The sequence below is a fragment of the Lagopus leucura genome, unplaced genomic scaffold (assembly GCF_019238085.1).
Source record: "Lagopus leucura isolate 7727_CA_CO unplaced genomic scaffold, USGS_WTPT01 Super-Scaffold_100036, whole genome shotgun sequence".
NCBI lineage: Eukaryota > Metazoa > Chordata > Aves > Galliformes > Phasianidae > Lagopus > Lagopus leucura.
In genome coordinates this window covers 4,222,069-4,239,002 of record NW_024962285.1, presented here as the reverse complement: position 1 = coordinate 4,239,002, position 16,934 = coordinate 4,222,069, and the positions used below count along the sequence as shown (strand labels likewise).

At 40.8% G+C, this 16,934-nt stretch overlaps 1 protein-coding gene across 1 annotated transcript in view; it reads right to left on the bottom strand.

The window, feature by feature from the left end:
* The window catches only part of NCBP1 (nuclear cap binding protein subunit 1), a 32,458-nt gene that overhangs the window by 12,328 nt on the left and 3,196 nt on the right, over window positions 1–16,934 (bottom strand). Inside the window, exons 5-14 of the mRNA XM_042882888.1 lie at window positions 15,905–16,012; window positions 15,252–15,373; window positions 14,675–14,744; window positions 12,851–13,066; window positions 11,910–12,007; window positions 10,493–10,556; window positions 4,587–4,697; window positions 2,781–2,845; window positions 2,088–2,150; window positions 687–761 (exon numbers count right to left, since the gene is read on the bottom strand). Of these exons, the coding sequence (XP_042738822.1) occupies window positions 687–761; window positions 2,088–2,150; window positions 2,781–2,845; window positions 4,587–4,697; window positions 10,493–10,556; window positions 11,910–12,007; window positions 12,851–13,066; window positions 14,675–14,744; window positions 15,252–15,373; window positions 15,905–16,012 (992 nt within the window). The remainder of the gene's footprint in view (window positions 1–686; window positions 762–2,087; window positions 2,151–2,780; window positions 2,846–4,586; window positions 4,698–10,492; window positions 10,557–11,909; window positions 12,008–12,850; window positions 13,067–14,674; window positions 14,745–15,251; window positions 15,374–15,904; window positions 16,013–16,934) is intronic.

Sequence of the window (16,934 nt, the reverse complement as noted above, 5' to 3'; positions counted from 1 at the left end):
GTTCAGCAAGCCTCAGCAATAGTGGGTGCCACTTTTTCCCACAGAGGAATTCAATGCCACGCTTTGCTCCATGTGCACTTCCTTCTCAGACGCCATTTTGCCAGGCTGCCCCTCTACTGCCATCTGTTGCATGGCCACAACATGGAATGCAGTACTGACAGGAAGGTTCAACCCCTACTGCCATACCACCACCGTCTTCCTCTGACATCGTAGGCAACATAATAAAAGTAGGAGACAGTACTTTTGGATTACTTCAGTATGTTTTTTTTTTTAAAAAGGACTACTGACATCAAAGAGACTCACGAGAATTAACATTCCACTCTTAGTTCTCAGAGTAACTAATGATACGCTCTGCCCGTTTCTTTGAAATCTAAATATTTCTCAGGACTACTGGCTGATCCCTACTTCTCTCCATGCCCATGGCAAAGAATGTCCCTATGTAAACAGATGTAAGCATAATTAGAGCAGATAGTTCATTACTGTGTGCTTCACCTGTTTCTCCTCGTCTGCTAGAAGTAGTGCTGCACAACAAGTAAATCAGAATGAAATCATACCAACTACGGACTTGTCTCTTACTCAGAATGGAATTACAAGGACATGTAAGGCAGAAATTGCAAGGAGTGTGGAAGCAACCAGAAACAAAGGTCATTCTTCCGAGAGCACAGCCATCTACAGACTTCACTTACCGCATGCATTTTTCCAACACCTCTCTCACAAACTTGGGTTTGGGCTTTTCAAGGTCCTGAGTAAGACAATCTGACCTATCAGAGAACAGAGGTGATGGTGTTGGAAAGAATTTGTCATTTAGTCTCTTTCTGGCTTGGTGTGATACATACAAAACAATCATGGTCTAAGCACAGCTGGACTGCCTGACGCTCTTTTACAGCACACACATTCTTAAGACAGTGAGACAGCTCATCACTATATCCTTGCTAACAGTAATCTTGAAAAGTCATCTTTATGTGATGTATTTAAGTAGCTCTCCTTTCCACAACAGATTACATTAACTTGTGCTTATGGTTATTCTGCCTTCCTTCTCCCTATGAAAAAAGCATTGTGTGAGTTTATAGTCTATTTCTTCCTCACAGGAATTTGAGTTTCTGGCTGATTTCAAATGCGTTTCAAGAGTGCTATGAAGTATCTCAAATAGTTACAAGATTTGTGAAAAACAGCAGCTTGTGAGGAAAAGCACACAAGCATTCCCATCAAGGAGCATCCATGCAAGGAAAAAACTGGTTCTACAAAGACCTCCAGTGGGTCAGGCAACATTCTACTTAGACTAAACAGAAACATACAGCTCTGTGAGGATAATACACCAAACTTCAGTAACGCCACAATACCTTACTGAACATTCCTCCATGACAGCTGGGCAGATCAGCCATGGAGAGCATATATGGTAGCAGCCTACAGAAGTTGGGACTGTATTAAGGATGTAACTCCAGCTTTAGTGGGAGAGGGAGCAACAGTATACAGTATATGAGAAAGGCAGCAGGCAGCCAGCACAGTGCCTGGAATACAAATCCCACGGAAGCCTGTGGTTAGGCATTGTTGGAGACCACTGAGCTCCTGCCAGGAATGCGAGTTGGAGATTTAGCATAAGAATGGACAGCGGGGCCAGCTCTGCTGGAAAGTCAGGTACTAAGATATTGCAGGAGGAAAATTGGTTCAAAGATCTCACAGATGAAGATGAAAATCGAAGGTTTAGGGTGGCACAGAGCGTGACATCACAGAATGAGTACAGGATACAGACACATAGAGCACAAGGGCAAATCATTAAAGTTAGGGAGCCGTTCAATAACTGACCAAGAATATGAGACAAAACAAAGAAATGGTGCTTCTACTTCTCTTTAGGGAACACTCACACTAGCTTGATATTTATCACAAAATTAGTCAGGGACAACACAGAGACTACAAGGATTATCAGGACAATCTACCTCTAAATGGTGATGAGCAGATTAAAAAAAAAATCTCTGAAAAGTTAGAGGAAAGCAATTAGTACAGCCAGTATACTGTGACACTTTCGGGCTAAGTCTGGAGGTTTATGGTTTCTGCAATACGAGTTGCATATTAAAATGTGAGAAACTTACCAATCTTCCCAGCTCCAACGGAACTGGAAGTTACTCAAGTGGTGAGAAAACCAGTTAATGAATCTTCATCATACGAAGAAAAAAGAAGCTCTATTAAATACTGAAACTGCAGAAAAACTTTCCTTTGAGATTTTCTTGTAAGCATATTCTGTATGTCAAAGGCAGTACAGCATTACATTTAGGTCAAAAGACGAGGTTCAGAAAATCAGAAACTAGGTATTTTGGACAAATAGAGAGCCTGTCATGTTCTGTTGTTCCATACAGACGACATGCTAAGTTAACAGTTAAACTTACTGTGAATACACAGCTTTACATTTTTGATGAGTAATTAATAGCTCTCCTGCAATCAGACCACCACTCTCCTCTACCTCTGGACGGTGCATGTGCCACAACTTCACTTCCCAGACCACTAAGAAGCATGCACAGTACAAGACAGAAGAATACTGTGCAACTTACACCAGGCTGGGATGCGTGTAAGTTCTCATCAGCACTCCAGTGGAGTGTTTTAGGAAGAAAAGGCACAAGCCCCCAAACTTCTATTTAGATTAATCAAATCAAGAGCCCTCCAAAATTGTTTCGAAGAGCACTATGAATTTATAAAAATAATTCTGCATTATTCTTTCCATAGATTCCTTAGTGCCCAATGCATAGGAAAAATGAAGAATATTTTCCATCCCTCAAAAACACATTTACCTGTCTACACAGGTTGTATTCATTGTATCCAAACGCATGTAGAGCATTTCTGTGGCTTGTGCAAGCTGAAGTTTTTTGTTAAGGTTAACAGAAAAGCACTAAATAAATCAAATGCAATTCCATTCAGTTTTGGAATAGAACGGAAAAGAAATGATAGCTCCCTCAGACTACTCCAGAAGCAGGTAAATCACACTAAATCCATTGAGGAAGAAAAGGAAGACAAGAAGCCAAAAGTTTTTTTTTCCATTCTAACACTGTTTTTCTTCCACTGCTGTGAGACTGCTGGCTCCTAGAGAAAGTTAGAATTCTCTTCATGCAAGGGAACTGTGCAGGCACAGATAACAACCAAGTACTTCTGTAACCCTTCCTTGTACCTTAACAAGCTGCTCTTGATACTCGTGTACAAACAACCTTTGATCATCACTGAAAACTCAGGAAACTATGTCTACGCTGGCTTTGCCCAACAAAGGCTTTGCTGTTTTTACAGCATCCCTATTAACATTAAAAGCCTTCTACACAGAGATCCCCACAATTCCAACAACAATTCAAGCTCTAATCACTGGCATTTACATGATTTTCAAACAATATGCCCTTGTGGCCAAGAAGGCCAATGGTACCCTGGGGTGCATTACAAGGACTGTGGTTATCAGTCTTGAGGGAGGTGATCCTTTCCTGCCCTGGTGAGGTCGCATCTAGAAAACTGCATGCAGTTCTGGGCTCTCCAGTTAAAAGAAGAAAGAGATCTTCTAGACAGAGTGCTATGGAGGATGACTGGTGTCACAGAGCATTGCCCGTGTGAGGAAAGGCTGAGACACGGGACTGTTCAGCTTGGACGAGTGAAGTCTGAAGGGATCTTATCAGTGCTTGTAACTATCTGAAGGATGGGTGTTGAGTAGATGGGGCCAGGCTTTTTTCAGCAGTGCCCACTGACATGACAATGGGCAATGGCCCAAACTGGAACACAAGTGTAGTTCTGTATTAGGAAAACCAACTTTACTGTGGAACAGGCTGACCAGGAGACTGGGGATTCTCCTTTGGAGACATTCAAAACCTGCCTGGATGCTTTCCTTTGCAAACTACTGTAGGAAACATGCTTTAGAGTGAGGTTGGACTAGATGATCTCCAGAGGTCCCTTCCAACCCCTACAATTTTATGATTGTGTAGTGATATCATGATATATAATAAAAAATTGAATGAAGTTACCACTGGATAAGCATCTGTTTTCTCAAGAATCTGTAGCTTGTTGTGAAATGATGAACTAGCCCGATCCGAGACTGCAATAGAATAGGAGCAATTTAGCAGACAGAATGAGTTGGGGTCACGTTGCCTTTCTCAGCATGTAACTACTCTTATTTGAGCTGACAGTCTATTACCGACATTCTGAATGCTTCCACTGAGAGGCTTTGAATGGGAACTTGAGCAGTTCATTTAAAATCATCTGCAATGCTCACACAGTTCCTAAAAGCATAGATTAAGTCTGTCCCTTCCTTTCCTTCTCAGCCTTCAATATGCAATGGAGCCACAGATTACCCAGTCCTAACAGGATACTTTAACAGCAATTCTTTGGAAGGTGAAAGGAAGTACCAGAGCAGTGTTCATAAATCTGAGGAGTCTTGCTCAGTCAGCCAGACTAGACCCATGCTACATGGGCTGTGCTTTTCTTTCATGCAAGTGTTACAAGCAAAGCTTCATGTGGCAGCTGTAAAATAGATTACTGACAACATTTATTGCTATTTCTTCACCTACAGAAGAAGTGATATAAAGGCTCCATTTTAAAAATGCTCTCCAGAAGCAAAGAAAGGATACAACTTGTGGTAAAGAACCAGGCTGAAGTTTGCACAGTTCAATCAGCAGAGTTGTGTACATGACCTCGATGTGTGGCGGAGAAGGAAGCTGAAACAACTCTGCAAAAATTACCTGTAGGAAAGGAAGGCATAGAATCAGAGCACAGTCAGCTTCAGAACAGCAACATCAGCCTTAAACAAGCACATACCCAAATAGGCTAATATTATTCTGTCACGCTCAAGTTCTAGGAGAAAAAGGTAAAGTTTACAAAGACAGTGGTAACTCTACACCATATTAAAACATTCTAAAACCACCTTCATCGTTCTGTACTAACACAACACAGTCCCAGCATTAAACACAATACATCTCAGAAAGTGTACTCAGCTGTATTTTGCCCTAATACAGTGTTACCGAATGATGTTGGCAAAACAAAGCTGAAGTGATCTGATTCTACCAAATAGTAAACATTAAACACACTAAGCGAAGCTTAAGCATATAATGTGAAAGATGATTTACATCAAAATTAGACTGTACTTTTCCACACTATTCTCTTTTCTCTTACACAAAATAATAAATGAATATAGCCACAAGCTGCAACAGAAAATAATAACCACCACTCCACCTGATAGAAATATATGCCCTGTACCCCCTTGGCTGAGGATCCCTTTAAGAAAACTAAAAACAATCCTGCAGACAGCATTCATATTTTATTTTCAAGTATGCTCATAGGAGTGTGTCAATCCTTAAGGGCTATGAAGAATTCACCACTGTGCAACACTCATGTTTGAGTTTCTGGTTAGTCTGCATGCCATTCTCAACTAGATTTCAATCAAGTTCAAAATCATGAACCTTTGATTCATTTCAGTTGGTAATTTTCCTCACTGACAACTTTAAACTTCAGAATAAACACAGAGGAATTAAAGCTTCAAAGAGTAAGCAGTAGATAATGCTATTACAAGTTCAAGAAATCATTGTCCATTTATAGGTTTCACAAACAGCACGTGAAAACACACTGACAAGAAAATGATACAGACTGAGGATGGACTTGGAATCACAACAAGACTATAAGGAGCTGAAGAACTTTTCCATGGAAAAAGCTTCTGGGTCTGATAAAGACGGAGGACTGCTATCCACTGCTGCTCTTTCAAGACAGGTTACATGAGGAAGCCACAAGGAAATGACAAAAAATTACAAGATCCTCCCTTGGGATATAGGAATATCAGGAATATACAGGATATCAGGAACACAGGTACTGTTCCCCTTGTTCTTCCTGGCTGGAGACTGGGACTTGTGCAGGATGCAGCGAAAGGACCCCTTCAGTGACTGGCTGCATGAATGGTATCATGCTCAGGGTTACTGGTTCTATGGTTCTGGACACACCTTCAAGAGATTGGGCAGGCTGACATTGGATGGGATGCAACTGCTAGGATGGGGAAACAATTTAAATAGGCTGGGCCAACAGAACTTTAAATAAGAACTGATGGGGGAAAGGTTTGTATTTCTAACTAACAGAGAAACACTGTCATTTTAGGAAGCAGCAAAGGAAAACCTCAGATTTGTCTCAGTGCTCTCACAAGGTAACGTGGCCAATAGCCTGCTTGAAGTGCCTCTACACCAATGCATGCAGCATGGGAAATAAACAGGAGGAGATGATGCCATGGTGCAATTAGAAAGCTGACTTAACTGCTAACACAGAAATGTAGTGAGACAAGTCACATAACTAGAAACACTTCAGCTGAGGGCTGCAAAGTTTTTAGAAGACAGGCAAGGAAGGAGAGGGGAAGGAGCTGCACTGTATATCAAGAAATGGACAGACTGTGAAGAGCTGACTCTGAAAAACAGCCACGACGAGGCTGAGTGCTTCTGGGGACCATACCAATAAGGGACATCTGGTGGTCAGGCACCCTGATCAAGGAGCCAATGATGAGGTCTTCTTGCTTTGTCTGCAAGAAGCATCCTGATCACAGGATTTCATTCTGATAGGGCATTTCAACCACCTGGATGTCTGCTGGGAAAGCAACATGGTGAGCTGTAAGCAAGCCAGGAGACTCCTGCAGTGCACTGAGGACAACTTGCTTGTCCAGATACTAGATGGACCAACAGGGGGTGAAGCATTACTGGACCTGGTGCTCACTGATGCAGCTAAAATCATGAAGCACGTTAAGTCTGGAGACAGTGTGGGCTGTAGCAACCATGTCCTAGTTTGTAATTTTAAGGAAGATGGACCCTGACATTCAGGAGAGTGACATTTCATCTGCTTGAGAGAATTATTGGGTGGGATCCCCAGAAAGCTGTTGTTACGGACAAAGGAATACAACAAAGGTGGCAACTCTTTAAAGACACCCTTCTGAGAGCACAAGAACTCTCCATCCTCAGCATAAGAAATCAAATAGAGAAGGCAGGAAACTGGCATGGCTCAACAAGAAACTGAGGAATAAGGAGGAAATACAAAGGCAGTGGAAGCAGGGATGTATGGTCTATGAAGAATACAAGGACGCCATCTAGACATGCAGAGATAGGATCAGCAGTGCCAGGGCACAGAAGGCACAGATCCCTTGTTGAGTGAGGTGAAAAATAACATTAAAGGATTCTACAGGCATGTTGGTCGGAAGAGGCTGGCCAAGAAGCATGTACTTACTGATAAATGAGATAGGAGAACTGGCAACAACAGACACAGAGAAGGCTGCAGCACTCAAGTTCTTTGTCTCAGACTTCAGATGGCAGTCACGATTCCCACATCTCCTAAGTTCCTGAACCTCTAGATGGGGTTGAGGGAATAAAATCACTCCCAATGAAAGCAGAGAGCAAGTCTGAAACCATTGGATGAGACTGAAACCTGTACAAGTCTACGGGGCTAAACAACATCCATCTAGAGTCCTAAAGGAACTGGCTGATGTGCTGCCATGCCACTCTCCATCAGATTTGAAAAGTCATGGCTGTCAGGCAAAGTCCCTGGTATTGAAGGAAAGGAAACATCACTCTTATTTTTAAGAAAGGCAGAAGAGAAGACCTGGGAAACTACAGGCCATTAAGCCGCACCTTCGTGCCTGGTAAGATCAAAGAACAGATCCTCCTGGAGACTATATTAAGATGCTTGAAAGAAGAAGGAGATGATCTGAGACAGCAAACACAGCTTCACCAAGGCTGACTGTGCCTGACCAATCTGGCAACCTTCTATGATGGAGTGATAGCATCAGTGGACAAACAAAAGGCAAGTGATGTCTGATGTCATCTACCTAAACTTCTGCAAGGCCTTTGGCATGTCCATAGAATAATTAAGATTGGAGAAGACTTCTGAAATCTCAATTCCAACCATCAATCAATCACCACAATGCCTACTAAATGACAGCCCTCAATGCTGCATCTACATGTTTCTCAAAAACCTCCAAGGATGGTGACCCAACACCTTCTGGGTAGTTTGTTCCAATGCTTCACCATCCTTTCTGAGGAAAGATTTTTCTTAATAAGCAACCTGAACCTCCTCTGGTGCGACAACACACCACATCCTTATCTCTAAATTAGAGATACAGATTTTAAGGGTGGTTAAAGAATTGACTGGATGCTTGCAGCCAGAGGGTTGTGTTCAGCAGGTCTATGTCCAGGTAGAGGCTGGTGACTGGTGTCCCCCAGGAGTCCATCCTACTTCTAGTGTTTTGATCAAAGTCACAAAGTCAACATCTTGATCAGTGACTTAGAAAGTGGGATTGGGTGCACTCTCAGCAAATTTACAGATGGAACTATGCTGTGTGGTGCAGGTGATGCAGCAGAAGGAAGGGATGCCATCCAGAGAGACCTTACAGTGCTGAGAAGTGTGTGCATGTGAACCTAATGAGATTCAACAAGGCCAAGAGCAAGGTGTTGCACCCAGACCAGGGCAATTCCAGATATGCATACAGACTGGGAGAGGAACTTATCAAGAGCAGCCTTGCAGAGAAGGATGTGAGGGTTTGGGTGGACAAAAAGCTGGACATAGGCAGCAGCATGTCCTTGCAGACCAGAAGGCCAACTGTATCCTGGGCTGCATCAAAACAGGGTGGGTGGCCAGCAGGATGAGGGAAGGCATTGTCCCTCTATGCTCAAGAAGATCAGATGGGTAGAGCAACTGTCTTGTAAAGAAAGGCTAAGGAGGTGGGCTTGGTCAGCCTGGAAAAGAGGAGGCTTCAAGGAGGCCTCAATGCAGCCTTCCAGTACTTAAAGCAACACTGTTAAGACACATATGGTAAAAAAGCACTGGGGAACACGTTAGGTACAGAATTGCTTCTGCTGTCAAGACAGGAAATAGCAACAATTGATGATCAGTCATTATCTACTTGAGATACTTATTAAGATGGTAGTTCTGATATTCATTACATGCTCATGACCAATTATTCATGCAAAGCATTTCATGTCATACCATATTTTGTGGAAGCAAGTGAGCGACAAGAAAGGTCAAGACTGACAACCTGAATGTATAAACTTTGTCAAGCCCAAGTTGTATACCAAAAGCTTTACAAGTGCAACAGGTCCTACTAGTCCAACAGCCTAGTGATGCTGTGGCTCTGCTCACAGCCACCAGTATTACTCACATAAGCATGAATAAGAAACTACTGAGATAAAGGTGACACGTTTCAGAGTTTTGTGCACGGAGCATTCCATGCTTGACATGACAGACTGCAACATGGAGCATCATGGCCCTCCAAAATAAGCCCATTTTGGGAAGGTACTGAGCAGCATACATTGGCTTCTGTCTGTGCTGATTTCTGAATCTCAGATAACAATTTCATGTATTTGTTAGACTACATTATTTCTACTGTTCTGTGCTGTACTACAGAAGTCAAGAGAAAATTCTGCTGAACTGTTGTTGAAAGCAACATAATACTAACCCAAATGTTGAGAGAGAACCTGTAAAGGAACAATAACAAGCAGACTCTATAGAAGTCTGTAAAATGCATGCTAAGCTTTAAAACCTCTGGAATTTCATTGAAAATTTGCAGTCATAGGCAATAAAATTAAAATTCTAGAAGAACTGGAAATCGCAGAAAAGAGAGAATTCTGACAGTTGTATTCATACAGTTCATACGCCAATCTTGCATTCCTGTGCAGACATTTCATCCATGCAGACCTTTTTTATTCTCATTCTGCAAGTTTTCAAATCAATGACTTTCCAAGATGTTTAACTTATGCATTTGGGAACTGCAACTGCTGACAGTAAAATATAAGTGAGCATAACGCACCCAGCCACACACAGTTCCTGAAGGTACAGAGGGCCACTGAAGATACCTTGATGTTAAGGCAGAAAATTGCTGCCAGCTTGAAGATTTCTCTCTTATGAAATCAAAACTACAAAAAGGACAACATGACCACAAGTAACACAACAGCACTTAGAATATTTGTCATTTTGGTGCCAGCAGGAATTCTCAATCCCATCCTTATAAAAATCAATCTTCTATGTAAGATATATTCATCATTATAATTAACTACAAAATTCCTACTTATACTTAGTTCTTCGTAGAGCCTTTAGATGACATGAACAAGGTTTTAAACAACACTGCATCCTGGAAACAGACTCCTGAAAGTAGGCAGCAAGAGAAAAATCTGTACTGTTTTTCTGATACGCTGTCTACAATGAAAGGTGCCCTGGAGGAAGCAAACCACTATTTCATTTCAAGCTCTTTTCAGGACCAGGACAACAAGTCAATCTGAAAAACAAACAAAACTCAACAACACTTCCCTTCTCCCCACCAAGTTAAAAGTACCAACAAACAGAATAAAATTAACAATTGTATTGCATACAACTTAACTTGCCAAACAAAGGCACTGCTTGCATTCAACAAGGCTCTGGTTGACTCCCAAATGAAACTACATTAACTGAACTTATCATCAAGCTAATTGGGACTTCTTATTAGCAAAAAAAGAGCCACAAAAGAGATGACTTATAAAATGCATACCTCCACTATGTGATAGTTCAAGGGTATCTTGTTATTTCCTGGATAGCTCAGCAGCTGGGCAGCACTGCAAAAGCACAGACACATTTAGTTCACACTGTAATGCAGCAAACATAATGTAAAGATTGACTCACAAAGTCATAGGAAATGTTTAATTCTCAGCAGGAAGTCACACAAAAAAAATCAGCACACATCAATCAAAATCCCATCCAAAGACTGCCCCTTGCTACACATAACACAAAATAATCAGCACAAGAGCACATGAGCACAGCCCAAACTCAAGAGCTGTAAGAATGTATTTTCTCTTCCTCTTTGTTTGAATTTTATACTATTAAGCAGAGTAGATTCAGAGACATCTGCAATTCTGGCATGTGCACATGAAGAGGAAAAAGCCCAAAGCTAAACAAACATTCACAATGACTTCGAAGCACTGTAAAGCTAACCGATTATATAAAAAACTCTTAATCTTCAAACAGTTTCTCTTTTAACTAGTTCATTATTGTTTATCATTATTTCACAACAAACAACTGATATTTTCTTGATTTCATTTTTACCTCAGGTTAAATTTACAACTTCAAATTTTCCTCTTTTACTTTGTCAGAGGAATAACAGATTATTCCAGCGCCTGCAACAACCCCGATTCAAGAGACTCAGAAAACTTCAAGCAAATAACTTCACGGAATACTATTAAACATTGGTTCTGACCATTTTTACACTATGCCAACTTTGGTGGCTTTCACAGAGGAGTATGACACAGACAGTTAATTACCCATGGCAAACAACCCTGCTTATCAACTAGGCACATCAGAGTGCGCCCAAGCAGAAAGGAAGAAACATGGCTTGGTTGGTTCCTGGCGCTTCCAAATTCAAACAAAAGAAATCTGTTGGCACTTAATGACTGCTCAGAGCTAGCTCAGTTACCTCTCCCACGTAACCCCGAAAATAAGACTGCAACAAGGAGCAGGCAGCAAAAGCACTTTCATGAATGCCAGCTATATATGAACTAACTAAAGGTTCACCGCAACTCAACAAATCAGCTTCTCTAAAATTCTAGGAAGCATCATATGAGCACACTCTCCACTTAATGAGCTTAATGGGAACATGAAGAGCTAGGTGCACCAGCATCAATTTTTGCAGCATATTCTTTATTATAAACAAATTCCTTTCCCAAGGGGTCACAGCATTTCTACCCTGGGATCACGGGGACTCTTCACTATCAGAATACTACAGCCCCACTGTATTCTAGGTAACAGTTTCAATACAGATAACTGTAGTGAATCAAGTTCATCAAATGCTCTAGGAAACGTTTAATCTCAAGCTCCTGTTTAACCAGTTCAGGATTCTGCACATCCCTGATGCTACTGATGCCATGTTCTTATATAAGAAGTGCCTGGGCTCCATAAGGCAAAGCTCTTCCTACCAAGTCTTTCTCTCTTTCCAGTGGGATTTGATGATGCAGTGAAGGTTCTCCTCTATTACAAATCGTTCAACAGAATGGCTGCCAGGCATGACAGGGCCCTAGTTAAAGGAAAAAAAAAAAAAAAAAGGTGATGACTCATGAAAGATTACTGCAGTGCTACTACTCTTAGCCATTTACAGAACTAACAAACATGGTGAGATCTCAACTGCCTTGTATCCTACCGAGAAAGCACACGCAAGACCTGTATTCAAAACAAAATGAATACAAGGATTCATTACAGAAGGGGACAAAATTAGAGAAAATAATCACAAGTTCATGTTGCACCCAGTTCTTTCTTCGATCTGTACAGCAATGAGGCAGTCTGCTAACTTGCTGCTTGGAAACATTCTCGAGTGAGTGAGGATATGAGAAAAAAGGCCAGAATAGAGTGGACAGAATAAAGTCATGATCTCATTGACTGCAAAAAATCACTGGCCGATAACTGAAGGTAGTAGATTTAAAGCAAAGGGACTTACAAAGGCACTAGGGGAAAAGCAATACACATTCTTTCCCATTCCTACACGATTTTATCTATGTATCTGCTGCAGAACAGTGCTGGAGGTAGTCTGTGGGGGCTAGATGGACCTTCCACCTACTCCAAAGAATCACATTTCTTTTACCCCACAATATGCATCATCTCATTTTAACGCAGAAGTAAACTGTACTTTTTAAACACTGCAATAAAAGTCAGAAAAAAGATCAAAATCTCTAAAGAAAGAAATGCTGCCTCTGTGAATGCTGTTACTAGAGATATAAGAGAATTTATTCAGCACCAAAGTATAATTACTGCCAATCTTCAAACCACTAAGTGTGCTGGGAGAAAGGACATCGCATTTTGACCTGGATTGTACCATGACACTACCTGCAAAATCAGCTCACTCCCCCTTGCAGGGGTTACATACCTCAGGGTCATCAGTGTAGTCAAACATCCTAAAAATAACCCTTGGCATAGGATAAACTGAGTCTTCAGTGTGAGGTGGAGGAGTGAATGGCGGCAGATTATGTTGCAGTGCTTCACAAAGAATGCTATCAAAAGCCAGGTAGGGCCTCAGAATGTGTCGTTCTTGCCAACGGTCTTTTTTCAACTTCTGAATCTGAGACCAGAGGCAGTCTAAATACTGAAGGGAAAAACAGTGCAAAACATCAGATGTGCTGAATCTTATAACAAAACTTGCAGCTCACGGTGCAATCAAAAATGTATGTCTTAGATTCAGAGAAAAAAAAAACCCCAAAAAAACACAACAAAAACCAATTGCTTATATTACTACTTATGGGATCTAGTACTTATTAAATCAAGAAATAATTCAAAAGCTAAACATCAGAGCTGCTCCAATTTCACCAAAGATTCTGTTAACAAAATGTATCTGCTGTTCTTAAGCAGCAAAATGCAGACCAGAAATGCATGCATGACAGCCATCCTTTGAACACGTCAGCAAGACTACAGTCATTTCAGTCAGTGCTCACAAGTGATATTTAAAGAGATTTAGTATCTATACTAAAAGTGAAGAGACATTCTGGAGAACCACCATGTTGAAAAGTACCAGCTGCTGCATATTCAAGACAAATGCAATAGTGCCAACAATCAACTATCTTTGCTATGATTTTCAAATCAATTCCAAGCCCCAGCACCCTCTCAGAAATGGCACAAACATCTACTTGTGCTACAGCTACAGGCCCATTTTGTTTAGCTGCCTTCTATGCCCCTGCTAAAAGCAGGTTCAAGAACTCAGGAGGCCACAGGCTCCAACAGTCTGTCTGAGGCCTTACTGATTGCACTTTTTGAGGTGAAATACCTCCATAAAGAAGTCATCTGCATCACACTATGAAATGGAAAAACACATTAACAACAAGTGCCCCATAGGAAAAGTAACACTTAAGTTACTCTGGAGAACACAAGGGCTAAAAAGCATTTTGCGAATCACTTTCTTACTAACAAAAAGGTGAGAAAATAGATATCAAGCAGGGCGAATACTCACGATGAATCAGTCCTAATCATAAGTCCTACTTCTTCAGATTGGCATTAACAAGACAGTTGTTAAAACTGGAAATTTAAAAACGGGTATCCAATTTAACCAGAACAGTGAAAAATGGATAAAAGATCACTGTTCGAAAAGTTCCCTGAAGAGAAACTTAGTTCTTTTTATCACGATTTCCAATCAAGTTTGTCCACAAACTTGGGGTAGGAGGAAAAAAAAACAAAACAAAACAATCGGAGAAGGTAAGCTGTACACCAAGCTAGACAGATGCCAACTTCCCCCTGTAGTATTTTTACTTTAATTGTGAAAGATGACACAGAAGCTGCTGAGTTCAGTTTCTGTATATTTATTTGGCATTTCCTAGTGCTGAGAGAGCAAAACCACTTCAAAGCAAAGAGAAGACATTACGGAGTGAGGAACTACACTCTGCTTTTCACAAAAGTAGCATGAAGCCCTGTTTTTCCAGTTCCAAAAACGTTGCCACAGCTTACAACCATTTTTCATTCAATAACATCTACTCATGGGCTTGCTGGCAAACTAGAAAATGCAATTCTACTCACCCCATAATCTGCTACAACTTAGGACAAGAACTCTTTACCTAGAACTTGTTTGAAATAATGGCAAACAGGGAACAATTCACAGCACAAACACTTTCAGAGCTAGCTCTTAGTTTTCTAGCTATTTGAACTGTGCTTCTATCACAACAGTTTTTCAAACTTTCTCAAAGAATAACAAACAGAAATCACTCACTTCTTCCTGTGGATGTGGTTTATCAGCAGTCCAAACTTGTAGCATTGGTACATGTATCTTCTGGCGGCGTCTGTTTACACAGAAAAGAAAACCTAACCCTTAACAGCATTTTTAGTACAATCACAGTAAGGGAAAAAAAAAAAAAAAAAAAAAGTACCCTACTACTTAATCTCTTCAGTTGTTGAAGTCTAGTGTGCAAAAGAAAAAGAAAAGAATTGTAATTACAATCTCTGTTATCATATCCTGAGAGCAATGTTAACTTGAATCACCTAGCCAAAATCTAGTCTCACTGCACAGCAGTAAGGTCACCTTTTGGTATTTGCAGCAGTTACTGCTACAGCTGTCCCAGCACAAGCTGGACAAGACCGTCACCATACCCTAGCACCAGACAGTGCAACTAAACTCTTAGAATTATGAAGTTAGATCACTGTATCTGTCCATTTTTTCCAGTGTTCCTCCCCTTCCCCCTCCCCCCAACAACAAAATGACTCAGAACTAGGACCTGGTATTTTTTAAATGAACACTACTCAAAGTTATTGTTATCCTGAACAAGTCTCTGAAAAATATTACAACTTACTTCAGATAGCTTTCTGTCTGAGACAAGAGACGATCCATCTCCGCATCCTTTTTCTCATACAATTCCTTTCCAACCCAAGGCAAAGATGACAAAAATGCAAATATGTACCAGTCACATCGCACCTACAGGAAAGAAATATTCTGAGACTTAAGCACACAACTAAGCTCCAGAAGATTTTACATAAACATTGCATTCTACTTTAAACTACTGTTTTGTGGTGACACAAAGATCAGCAACTAAAGACTGGATAGGCAAATCATGAACAGAAAAGCATGTATTACTGGTTAAAATGTACAATTTTTAACTTGAACTACGACAGTCAGACTTGAAAATGATCACTTTCACAGTCTTTCTGCAGATTATCTTCGTATTTTGAGTGTAAACAAACCTGGCAGAACAAGCCAGACACCATGCAGTTGCTAAGGTAAAGATTTATTTAGTGCAGATACCTCACTACAGAGGCCCACACTTTCTTTCTGCACAAGCATTTCCTAAATGCCAGGGGCCACTTTCACTCATACCAAGGAACATGCAGATACCGGTCCATCTAGGTTGCTGCCTCTAAAACCTTCCTGCACCAAGCACAAAAGCAGTGGTAAAGTAATGGTGCCTATGAGAACAGCCATGGGGGAGCCTGCAGATTTTTGGCTTACTTGTGGTACATCTTCCTCCTGTGTCACGCTCACAAAGTTCTCAAACATAGCCACCATCGAAGGTGCAGCTATGACATGGCAATTCACAAGATCAGACAGAAAACGAACCTAAAAAAGTCCAAAAAAAGGCGTTTCCAAGATAAACATTACTTGAATAACTACAACCAAAAGATGTGGGTAATCATTCAGTACTAGGAAGGCAGAAATACTGCACACTGTACAGGTACACCTGGCAAGCACAAGGGACAAATAACATAAGCACAGTCGAACAGTTTGTCCATTATAATGTCCATAAGGTCAGTCTGTAATAATTGTAACATTACAACTCCTGATGATGACAGGGTAGGAAACACCAGGATGCATTTAAAACCATGCAAACATGTTACAGAACACACAGAACAACAACAACCACATTTTCTCTCCCCCAAGTGGAAAAAGACCACTAAAATTACAGAAGTGTAAAAAAAAAAAAATAATAATAAAGCCTTCTTAAATGATGTAGATAGATTGATCGGTTTCTTCATGAGTGCAGAGGTGAGACAGAAATGGCAGGGTTGAATCTATACACCATTTAGAGTCTTTCAGACAAGATAAATTTCTACAGTTAACTGTTCATAAATACAGATAGCTACAGAGAGAAAGCCTGTGCTAAAGCTGACTGCATTGTCAGGTCTCAGAAAGGTGACAATGACTAGGAGGAATCAGCCTTTGCAATGAAAACATTCATCCTGGCAGGAATACATCATTGATCTGGAGGCATACTAACAAGAAATCCAGACTGACATAAATGACAACTTAAGTATTAAATAACTGGAGTACCGCAGTGGTACATGTTATACTGCAAGTGCTTTCTTCTCCTCCTTCCTCCCTCATCAATCTTTTGATTTGTTTGTACCCTGTTTCGATGTAACTCAGCTATTGCAGCAATCTCAAGAAACAATTAAATTCTAACAACAACAATCTTATTTTTGTTTTTTTTTTAAGGCTTAGTTTTTCTTAAGGGTGTCCTCTCTCTCTCTCACACACACAC